The following is a 12,049-nucleotide window of genomic DNA, read 5'->3' as shown; positions in this document are numbered from 1 at the left end:
AGAAACAGAACAGCTATATGTTTTGCAGTAACCACTATTCAAAATGTGGTTAGAATAAACTGCAGCGGAGGGATAGGTCTGCACCTCTTAGATAAACATTAGCTGTGCCTGTAGAAGTTGCATATGGATCACTAAGCATCTTCAAGTACTGAGGCATAAAGGCAAGGCAGATACAGCCTTCTCCAGTTGTCCTATAAAACAGAGCTTATAGTAAGAGAAGAATCTGTGAAGTCTGTACACGTATGAAGTAAAAGGAATAGTGGAAAGCAGTGTACGGGCTGCTGGACTCTAATAAATATGAGTAACTTCTCAGCTGGCATGTTATGAAATACATTGCCTTGTGTAGCCCTTCAGCAGCGCCGTTCCTCTAAGAGCTACACAAGTGCCCTCTAGTGCTCTGAGCCATCCGGTGTAGGACAGCTGCTCGGATCTTGCTGGGCAATTGGGGTCAAAAGACAACACAGGTACTAGGCCAAGAAGTACCTGCATGCTCTTGAAGTTCTGCTTTCAAATCCAGCATAGACACATCGTGTCTCTCAAGTGTTACTGAAAACAGATCCTATTCGCAAGAGCCTCTTAGACCTGTGCTGCCTACCTCCCCTTCCTATTAAAAATAAATTGTGCCTTACAAATTTGGTTTTGTCACTTCCGAACCAAGTTTGCATCCTGGTGGAATCCGCTTTAACGGTCAGCATTAATGGTCGTACAATGAAACACATGACACATTTCAATATACTTTGTGAATTAAAAATTTTAGGGTAAAACGATGAGAAGAAAAAGCGAATAGTTTGATCCTGTCAGGTAATATAGCACACACCTGTGGTGTGACTCTTTCCTTCTTGCTATGCAGCATATAGCTAAGACAACCATCTGGCCACAGAAAAAGACCAAAGTACTCACTGCCTTCTTTGTCTCAGTCTTTACTGGGAAGACTTGTCCTCAGCAATCGCAGGTCCCTAAAACCCACGGGAAAATCTGGAGCAAGGAAGACTTACCTTCAGTAGAGAATTATCAGGTTAGGAAACGTTTAAACTAACTGGACATATACTAGTCTGTGGGCCCTGATGTGGATGAACCCATGAGCGCTAAGGGCATTGTCTGATGTCATTGCAAGACCACTCTTGACAAAGAAATGTTGTGGCGAAAGGGGAGGTTCTTGAGGACTGGAAGAAAGTATACGTCGCTATCATCTTCAGCAAGGGCAAGACAGAGGATCCAGTGAAACATAGGCCAGTCTGTCTCACATCAGTTCCTGGAAAGGTGTTGGAGCAAATAATCCTGGAAAGCATTTCCAAACATATGAAGGACAAGAAGGCGGTTGGGAATAGTCAGCATGCATTTATATAGGAAAAAACATGCATGACCAAACTGATAGCTTTCAGAGATGACTGGCTCAGTGAACAAGGGGAGAGCAGTGAATATCGTTTATCTTGACTTCAGCAAGACTTTTGATACTGTTTCCCAGACATCCTTATTCACAAGCTGATGAAGTCTGGGCTAGATAAGGACAACGAGGTGGACAAAAAACTGGCTGAACTAATCACAGGCTCAAAGAGTTGCAGGTGGGGGCCAGTCCCCAGTGGTGCATCCCAAGGGCTGATCCTGGGGCCAACATCAAAGATGCTATACATCATCATTAATGACCTGGATGACAAGACAGAATGTACCTCAACAGGTACGCAGATGACACAAAACTGGAAGGAGTGGTTGATACACCCAGGTGCGCACACTGCCATCCAGAGGCACCCGAACAGGCTGAAGAAACGGACAGACAGGATCCTTATGAAGTTCAAGAAAAGAAGTGCAAAGTCCTGAATGTGAGCAGAACTAATTCCGTGCATCAGGATAGACTAGGGGCCAACTGGCTGGAAAGCAGCTTAGCAGAGAAGGACCTGACAGACACCAAGCAGTGCCAGCAATGCACTCCCAACAGCAAGGAAGGCCAGTGGTATCCTGGGCATCCTAGGGGTATCCTAGCATGAGCATCACCCCATCCCCTGGTAAGGGAAGTGATTATCCCTCTTTACTCAGCACTGGTGAGACCACATCTGGAGTGCTGTGTACAGTTCTGGGCTTCCCAGCTACAAAGATATATTGGAGCAAGTCCAGCAGAGATAAGATAATTAAGAGATAGGAATATCTGATGGGAGGTGGGAGGTGGCGTTGAGAGAGCTGGGATTGTTGGTCTTAAAAAGAGAGAGCTCAGGAGGGATCTTATCCATATGTATCAATATCTGTACCTATCTGCAGAGAGGCCATGAATGCAGAGGTGCCCAGTGAAAGGACAAGAGGAAATAGACACAAACTGAAATATAGGTAACTTTTACTGGGAGGGTGGTGAAACCTTGGAACATGCTGCCCATCCTCAGACACATTCAAAAATCAGACTGGACTTGGCCTTGAGCAACCTGCTCTAGCTGACTCCATTTCCAGCAGGGAGCTTGACTACAAGATGATCAAAGGTCCCTTCCAACCTCAGCCATTCCGTAATTCTCTCGATTCTACTGGCTTAGGAGAAACTACAGATGAAGACATAGTAATAAATAAACTTTGGACAGCTGCTTACCTCGACTTTATTGCCACAGCACACTGAACAATGGTACCTGACCACTGATGTAGTATTAATGTCCTCAACTTTCTCACTGTTCTAACCTGAAATCACCAAGAACTCTCTCAAGAATGAAGCGTGACAAAGATAATTTTAAAGAGACAAGTGAACACATCATGAGCCTCATGACTAAACTGAAGTCTGAAGCATGGGAGAATGTTCTTTGAGTGTGCCTATCATTATTTTGCATTCATTTATCAGTATTGCACCTGTAAGATTTTTTTGAACTATGGGGATTTCATAGATGAGAAACATCACAGGCAAGCAAGAGACTGCTCTAACACCTATAGTAACTTTGACTTACGTGCTGTCTTTCCAAATGCAAGTTCCCTTCTGGTAAGGGAGATACACTTTGCCTTCTGGAGCTCTGCCTACCTGAGGCAAACAGTAACAACTAGTTTCAACTTGTTTAGGTGGACTGGCAAGGCAATCTAAGTATCACCCCTGATACTGTAAGACATACTGACACACTGGAAGAAAACAAAAATGACTCAAATTTCTGCAAGGTTTGTATTCAGGAGGATTATTGGCCCATGGAAACTTAAATCTAACTGTAAAATGTTTATTATAGTTTCTTTTCCTCTCATTTTTAATAAGCAGCAGTGCAATTTTGGAACTCAGTGAACTGGTCACTAGTTCTGAGGGAACTTTCAGCATTCACAGAGCCTTGATCTAAACTCACCTGAGCCAGCTACCCAATTCTATGTGTGGAGCTGCAAAGAGCAGGCAAAAAGGTCTCAAAGACAGGACTGATAACTCCGAGCTCCAGAACATACGGATGAAACTGCTGAATCTTCTGCAGGGCCTGTCCTTTGTATCTGTAAATATATATTGCTTGGACCCCAACTGGGTAAATGCTTTCACGATTAAAGCATCTAATGAGAGAAGGTAAAAATTTATGTGTATTTTTGAGTTCCTTCTACAAAACTTCAGTCTTGCGACAATGAGATTCAGCTGGTATTCTGCCACAAAAAATAATGACCTGGTTTCAGTACTGCAAAAAAAGTTTGGCAAACTGCATTAAATGAATGCATGATGACATACGGCTTGGCAGCCTGATATGCTGTACTGTTACAGTTGGACTGGTTTCTCTTATGCATCAGCAATCAGCAAGAAACTGGTATGATGAAGACGCGCTCTTACTGAGGCAAGACTGGGTTTTTTTAAAACACTGTTTAAATTTTAAGAGAAGGACTAACAAAACAGCGTGGTTTATTTTCTGTTCAACAACTGTACTTCCCCTTGTACTGGGCACTGGTGAGGCCACACCTCAAATCCTGTGTTCAGTTTTGGGCCCGGCACTACAGGAAGGACACTGAGATGCTGGAGCGTGTCCAGAGAAGGGCAACGGGGCTGGTGAAGGGTCTGGAGCACAAGTCCTGTGAGGAGCAGCTGAGGGAACTGGGGTTGTGTAACCTGGAGGAGGCTCAGGGGAGACCTTATCGCTCTCTACAACTACCTGAAAGGACACTGCAGAGAGGTGGGTGTTGGTCTCTTCTTCCAAGTAACAGGACAAGAGAAAATGGCTTCAAGTTGTGCCAGGAGAGGTTTATACTGGAGATGAGAAAAGATTTCTTCACTGAAGGGTTTGTCAGGCATTGGAATGGGATGCCCAGGGAGGTGGTTGAGTCACCATCCCTGGAGATATTTAGGAGACATATGGACTGAAGGACATGTTTTTGTGTTAGGTTAAAGCACAAAATAATCAGTTACCTGTTCCCAACACTGTGGTAAAAGCTCAGCTTCTACACGTGTTGGTCCAACGTGTCGGGCAAACGCCACACACCCAGTCAGTATCATCTGTCTGAAAACATGAATTTTAAACTTTAATCTGTTTATAAAGTTCTATAATACACAGAACATATTCTTTAAGTCAGAAAAAGCAGATGAAGGAAACAGGTAATTGTCTACAGTCAAAATTTCACACGATACATGCTGACTTAAAGGCTAAATTTGAACTTGAAAGCCACTGTCTTGTTATTTAATATGCCTTTTCCAGGAACTTGCAGAGCCCAAATTCCATGAATCAGAACCTGAGAATTTCCAAGATTAAGAATTTCTGACTCTCTCTCTCATTTAATTCTTATTACTCAGTGCTATGACTCATGCAGTAAAAGGATCTACCTGACTTCATACTATCACACTGTCAGTATCTTAGTCAAGTACACATACAGCTTTTTAGAAGAATTTGTGAGATTTAATGACATTCGTTCAAAACAAGTAACTTGATTCTTTTATGAAACTGTTTTGCAGTATTCCACCATGCAAGTTAACAGTCATCTCTCCCAAAACACTACACTTGCCAGAAATCTTCCAAAGCCCATTATAAAAGGGAAGTAATTAATCAATCAGTAGACTCTACAATCATCTGATTAATTTTTACTTATATACTTGTATTTTTTAACTTTCCTTAAAGCTGGCAAGAAATCACTGTTGTTCTACCCATTCATAGGCAGAGATATATTCAAAATTTCTGTAAAATTGTACTTAACTGTCATTTGTGAAACGTAAACTTTTATTCAATGAGTGTTTATCTTGCCTTTTACTTCTATCAATTTCTACTCTTAATAGGATTGGAATTACACCAACTTTGCATGGAATTCACAAGTTTAGTTATTTTTAGTGCACACATCAGCACTAAAATAACTAGTTTCCAAACAACAATGCACAGACACGAGATACTCATTGTATCACCTTCACAGTAAGATTAGGACATCAGGGAGAATTTGTTTAGAATCACTTTGCGGGAAGTAAACCAGAATTCATTTGTTACCATTTTAGTGTCATGTCTAAACTCCTAAAATATTTACTGCAGCTAATAGTATGCTCTTAAGGTTGAAAGGCAGAGATTCTGCTGGTTATTTCTTAATTGGTTATATAATATGCACCATCAAAAATAGACTCATTCACTTTCAAACACTTTTCCAGAAGAAATAGTCTATGAAAAAGATTCCCACTCACCCCACCCCCAGCATTCTTTAGGTCAAACAGAGCTCTTTGGTTGTGTGTTGGGGGAGTGGTTTTTTTCCTCTCTATCTGATACAGAGAACTAGACCTTTGGTCAAGGTAAAAAGGTTGGGGGAAAAATGCAACGATTAGATAAGACTCAAAATCAACAGCTGATATGTGATAGCAATATGGAGACAAAAGCTTGTGGTGATTCTGCATTCTACAACCAACAAAATAGTTATTCAAATGCCTCCCTTTGGTTCTACACACGCTGCACCTAATCACAGAACTAGGCAATGGGATATGCTTTTATAAGATATTAAAACAGCAAATAGCAGAATACAGTAATGACTTCAAATCTTCTGCATTAGAAATGGGGAAAACCAAAATATATATTTTTTAATGACTAAGCCTTCTCAAAAAAGTTCCACAAAATCTCAAGACTAAGTCAAGATTTCCCTACTTTACAGGCAAGGCAAAAGGAACTTCAAGATATTGTAATAATATTTAAAAATAATGTTTTAAATATTTTACTGTAACCACCTTAAAACTATATGACAACAGTCTGTATTTCGGGGGGAGGAAAGGTTGTAAGGATCTCAACAACAGGTCATTGAAACAGATGTTTTAGCTGTGGCAAAAACTGCGGTCTAGGCTGGTGACGGGGAAAAAACTTCTTCCTACTTATTGTCACAATGATCTCTTGTTAACAAGATGATGGGAATGCTTCCCTCGAAAGAGCTCTCTCCAGGTTATGCACTTACGATCACTTGGGCAGGAACATAAAGGAAATCGGTATGACTGAGTGGAGCACTAGTGTGCTTCACCAGGACAGAAACCAAAGCAAAATCAAGAATCAGACTAGAGGAACAAGGCAGAAGTTACATTTAAGACAGACTAATTTAACATTTCTCTTTCAAGAGGTTTCAGAAAGTGACTGCATGCACTGGTAAACAATTCAATCTTACATTCAGTCTTAAGGGACAGGTCAAGGTTCTTGTTAAAAACGTAGTTGCTAGAGTTTCCTTTAACATGTCAGCAAGTTATGTGTGTTCTGTAAGAGGTGGTATCATGCCAGACACACCAAGCTTAATGTACTTCAGCTTCTTTTCATTGAGTGCTGCTTCTGTGTATATTACTTAGAAATCTTCAAGAGTTCACATTTTGAACTGTGTTTTAACCTTGTCCTAAAAGACCCCAACACAACTTCTTCATGGCTCTTTAGCTTCCAAAACCAACAGAGTTGTCCAAAAAGAAGTTTAAGTAAAGCTAACGCATATTTGTTCCTTCGCAGAGGAGAATTTGATAGACATTTTGAAAAGCTGAGTAGTTCATTAACAAGCTCAGCCTTGAGGATAAAAGTGGCCTTGTTAAATGTAACATTGGTGCACAAGACTATGGCAATATGCTCTATGTGCATGCACCAAAAAGCCTCTTGCACAGGCAAGAACAACACTGGCTTTCCACATAATTTTTAACATACTTTACAATGTCAAATATTTCAAGTAAAAGACCAATTTTTAATGACTTCTTCCTTAGAAATGCAATGTCACATTTGTTTCTTGCATTTACCAAAAAAATCAACTTATCACCTCCTACTTTAATGTATAATGTAGGCCTGTACAGTACAGCAGATAATGTAGGCCTGTGCAGTAGAGCAGAAGGTAACCAAATAACATCTGATATAATTAATAGGATTGTTCTGGTGTCTAAACCTGAACGTCTTTGCTTACTTCATATTGCACAATACTGCTAAAATAAATTTTAAATTAATTAGATAAAAAACAAGCATCCATAATATGTTTCCATACAAATCTAGAAGTATAAAATACCGACTGAAATTCTGAGTATCTTCTATCTAATTTGTATACAGAATCTCTTTTATTTGATGGAGTTTTACTTATTCTTCAGTCAGGTGTTATGGCATCTTTAGAACTTAGGATTTTTATGTGTGTAAATGTATATTATGTATATACACGTTTTGCCCTGGAGGTCACAGCAGAATACCGCTCCCAAATTTCTGATGAAAATGAGTTATTTATAGATACTAATCTCTAACTCACAACAAAGAATTAACGTCTTGAAGGAAAAAGACACTTGGATTTTATGCTTTCTTAGCTGCTGGAAAAGACATACCTAACTTCAGCTAAACAGGCACATGAAAAATCTACTTGATAGGCCCCCGATCCTGTGACAAATTAATGACAAAAGACTATGAAGGAGATGTAACTTCCTTCCCCCACCAACCAAAACCAGTTTTAGCTTCATAACCTGCATGGGACATTCTAAACATTTTAGGTAACATCAGATTTTTCAGAAGCAGGTTTCTAATGACTGAAGTAGAAAAAGGACTGCATCTTTTGGTAATTTCCATCTGCATGGTGCTACTGTGCTAAAAGTTGCTTTTATTTATTTATGCTTTTTTTTTTGTCTCCAAAGCCATCTCTTTCAATTGTACCTCATCTCTAAATCAGGTACAATTTAGAAAGATACCAGAACACTTCAGTATCAAAGAATCTTCAAAATAAATGCTCTCCACCAATTTCAGAAAGCGATTTTGTCTGGAGACAGAATAGAGCAACGACAGATAGAGATGCTTTACAAAACATCTCTAATGAAAATAATGGAAGAGCTACAGGCCAAATACAAAAAATCTTTCCACAGTTAGAGAAAAAAACATACCAGCGAGGGTACTGTCTTTCAACCTTAAGGATAATGTTTACAAGATTAGTACCAAGTCAGATTTCCTGAGTAGAATTGAAGAACTAAATTTATAAAACAAAATAAAAAGTACACTTTGTTTCAAAGTCTTAACCAAAATAAAACAAAGCTCTCAACACTCGTCAGAACTAAATCACAGCTTCAGTCTCCTGAATTTTTTATTGCTAGCATAGCACTGAACCGTAAGTAGGAAGAGTTCTATTTTCTCATGCTGTTTTCCCCAACTGAACATGGCATTTAACTTACAAACATATAGATGACTAAGATACACTAAGGTTTAAAAAAAGCTGTTTTGATTTCTGTATCAACCATTGTTAAGAATTATGATCTTAAAGCTCGTTTTAACAAAGTTCCCAAGTTAATTTTTAAACAAAAATGGAACCCTGCAGCTTACCAAGCACATTCTTACATTTCAGTAACTAGAAAGTTAAAGTTTCATGGAAACGGAAAATCCCAAAGCCCACATAAAACTGTCAACATTATATCAGCCAAATATCAGCTTAAGTGAAACTTAGTTAAAAATCACCCAATAATAACCAGTTTCTATTAGTTCTGCTTCTTTGACAACGAAAAAAAGGGTCCTTCTCACCCCGCAACACACAAACGCAAACACACCTTTGCTCATCATCTGGTCGTTTGATCAAATTGAACAGTATGTGTAGAAGCTGATCTCTCTCTTTGGGTTCAGGATGGAGGCAGGCTGTACACAGGATGAGTGGGATCAATTCCTAAAGAGTTTTAGGTAGGGGAAAACCAAACAAAGTAAAAACGCTTTGGGCATATATTAATTAATGGCAAAAGAAACTAAGAAGATAAATCTAGCTACATAACATCAAAACAGTTACAGAAGATGTTTTAGGGTCTTGATCTCTTATTAAGTGACCTGAAAAAGTTAGAATTAGTTTCCTGCTAGGAAAGATCAGGGGAGAACCAGCACATAAAATAAAAAGCTCTGCAAAAATTACAATTAACATATGCAGATCACCTATAACCAGAATTAAGAGCACAAACATGGTTTAAATTTTCTTCACTGTCTACTGAACTGAAGCAAACTCAACAGACTTCTATGAAACAGAGCTCCCAAGAAAAAAGCTGTATCTGATGCCATGGAGTTAAAGGTTAAAATTTATGATTTTGCACAGTTTTGTGCAAAAGTGTGAATAAGCACTGAGAAACATATATTGGTAAAGGTGACTGCAGACAGGTACCCTCTATTCTGTGTTGACTGGGAATTTTTTCGAGGTTTGGTGGTGGTGTGGGTTTTCTTGTTTCTTTTTAATTCAATAAAGAGGCAATATCTGAAGCTGAACTTTCTTTTTAGAGCAATTAAATTCTCTTAAGGAACAAACTACCAAGAAAATACTGTATAAAACATTAACTGAAAGAAAATACAAGGCTGTTCGCGATAGTGAAGACCTCCTTTCTAAATACGCCTTCAAAGTTCATGGTATTCATTCCCACAAGAAACAAATGTGTCTAACACAAGGACTGGAAGTCCCTTTCCTTGACCTTGTCGATGTGAGACTTTACTCCAAGTGAGTTTGGAAGCCACATGATTTATAGGCGATTTAATAGCTTAGGGATAGAAGCATCATACTGGGAGGTTGGGGGAAAAGAACAAGACAAACCTAGGTGTCTGTACAGAAAACATGGGCAAGTGATCTGGAAACTTCCTCTCCCACCTGCCACATACTTCTGAGCCACTTTCAACAGACAAGCCTTTGGTAAATTAATAAGCCATGACAAGCAAACAGATGACAGTGGGAAACACTTTGGAAGTTACTAGGAAAGATTGGAAACAAAACTTGGAAAAAATCTATAGTTACTTGTGATAACTTTGCAGGGAGGTGTCAATTTCTTCTTGCAGACATTTGAAGTGACCTATCCATAACGTTCTTGAAAGTATTCCTGTTGCACAAGGTGGACATGTGGGCACAGTATTAAAGACACCCTCTCTGCCCAACTTCTGTTTCCCTAAATAGCAAGTGCTATGTTTATGTTAAATATCAAACAATATTTTAGACTATTACCTAAGCTAGTCAACTCCTGATAGGCTTTTGTTTTCATTTTACAAGAAGTCTAGTCAGGATGCTATGTTTTCTCCCATGAATTTGACGAAGACACATCCCAAAATATATTTTAACATTCTGGAAGGTATTCTGGCAATATTTAAGCCAATGACATACTAGGGAATTTATGATGAGACAAAGGAATGCATGTGGAAATATCCTACCTACCACTTCAAAAATCTGAAAGCACAGTAGGAGAAATGAGAAATAAATTTAAACAATTTGGACATTTCTATTTCTCAATATTTTTCAGTGAACCAGGTTTTGGATTTATTTTTAAATAAGTCTAGCACAACAAAAAATAACATGAATTGAAAGCCTGTATTAAAGAAACTTTAAAAATTATACAGCACAAAGAGCTAAATAAAGTTCTTCAGCTGAAAGCTCCTTTCCCTCTATAACTTGCATGTTAGATTTTATTCTTTGTATACTTAACATTCAGGTTTTGCCCATTTATAGTTCTGACAAGGCACAACCTGTTTAGTTTTTTATTTTGTACTTCACAGAAGCATTTTCTTTCCTGCAAACACTGTTTCAACCCAAAAAGATCTGGGGAAAAAAAAAAAACCTCTAAATACCACTAATTATACTTTAAAGAAATAATATTCTAAAGAGGATCTCAGATTGCAATTTGTAGATACAGAACATAATTACTAACTTCACCATAAAGCACATAGCTCATGGAAAAACCTTTAAGTCAAACAACCCTTGTGTTACTTTACAGAGACCCGATTTTCTGAAGTCAGGGTAACCTGAGTTCACATTATCCAACTGCTCTTGCAATTATTCTTAAGTACTCAAAGAATTTTCTAAAAAATAGAAGATAGCCCATGAAATAGGACATTAAAATGTATGTTTTTATGATCTGGGGGTTTTGTTTCATCTGTTGAAACCACCACACTGACTTGACTTTCCTACTACGTTCGAGTACCTACTCAAAAGAAACTGCCCATGCAGAACTACTGCTAGATTTCAAAATAGTGCCATGAACTTTTTATTTTAAAACCTTCTTTTCAAATTTAAGGAAGTTAAGAAAGTTGTCTTTTTCCAGCTGAGTCTGTATGAAGGGAAAACACCTCCCAGTATTCACCTGGATACTACCACCTTGTGTGTGAAAGGCTAATGAATGACCTAACACCATTGACACGGGGCAGATACAAGGCTGGTTCTTTACCTTGCAGAAAGCTGGTTATTACAGCTGACGGAATTAGCTGTATTTTCTTGTCCATTGGTCACATTCTTTCATGCATACTATGGGAGAAGAAAGTGTTCTCTGCATCGCTGCATCAGTGCTTCTACAGTTCCTTCTATTAAGGGGAGCGGAGAAACAGTGAGAAGTCTTTAACAATGTGTTCCCTAGAGACTTAATGGACAGGAAGGTAAAACTGGAGGCGAAAGGGACTTTCTGGGGGACAAGAACAACAAAACTGCTCTCAGATGGACAAAACAGGTCAAACAAAGTCTCCCAAAGACTTCAACGGGGATAGATTCTTCTCAGGATATTCAGAATGATTAAGGAAAAAAAAAACCCAAAACCAACCTACAGTTAGGTTCGAGCTCACTCTTTGCTGTTAAGGGTGTAGATTTGTCCAATAAATCTCAGATTTTTCATTCTCAAGAACAGCAGAGAAATGCTGTAGATAGTGGTACATTTTCCAATAAGACACAATCATATTAGCATTTGGCAGTTTAAGTTCAAGAG

General features: G+C 38.7%; 1 protein-coding gene across 1 annotated transcript in view; it reads right to left on the bottom strand.

The window, feature by feature from the left end:
* The window catches only part of KIAA1468 (KIAA1468 ortholog), a 67,222-nt gene that overhangs the window by 29,784 nt on the left and 25,389 nt on the right, over positions 1 to 12,049 (bottom strand). Inside the window, exons 11-12 of the mRNA XM_010157942.1 lie at positions 8,894 to 9,006; positions 4,322 to 4,412 (exon numbers count right to left, since the gene is read on the bottom strand). Coding sequence (XP_010156244.1) covers positions 4,322 to 4,412; positions 8,894 to 9,006 — 204 coding nt within the window. The remainder of the gene's footprint in view (positions 1 to 4,321; positions 4,413 to 8,893; positions 9,007 to 12,049) is intronic.

Source organism: Eurypyga helias, unplaced genomic scaffold, assembly GCF_000690775.1.
Source record: "Eurypyga helias isolate BGI_N326 unplaced genomic scaffold, ASM69077v1 scaffold9638, whole genome shotgun sequence".
In the NCBI taxonomy this organism is placed as follows: domain Eukaryota; kingdom Metazoa; phylum Chordata; class Aves; order Eurypygiformes; family Eurypygidae; genus Eurypyga; species Eurypyga helias.
The sequence above is the reverse complement of the archived record's forward strand: the minus strand, read 5'-3'. Positions and strand labels throughout refer to the sequence as shown.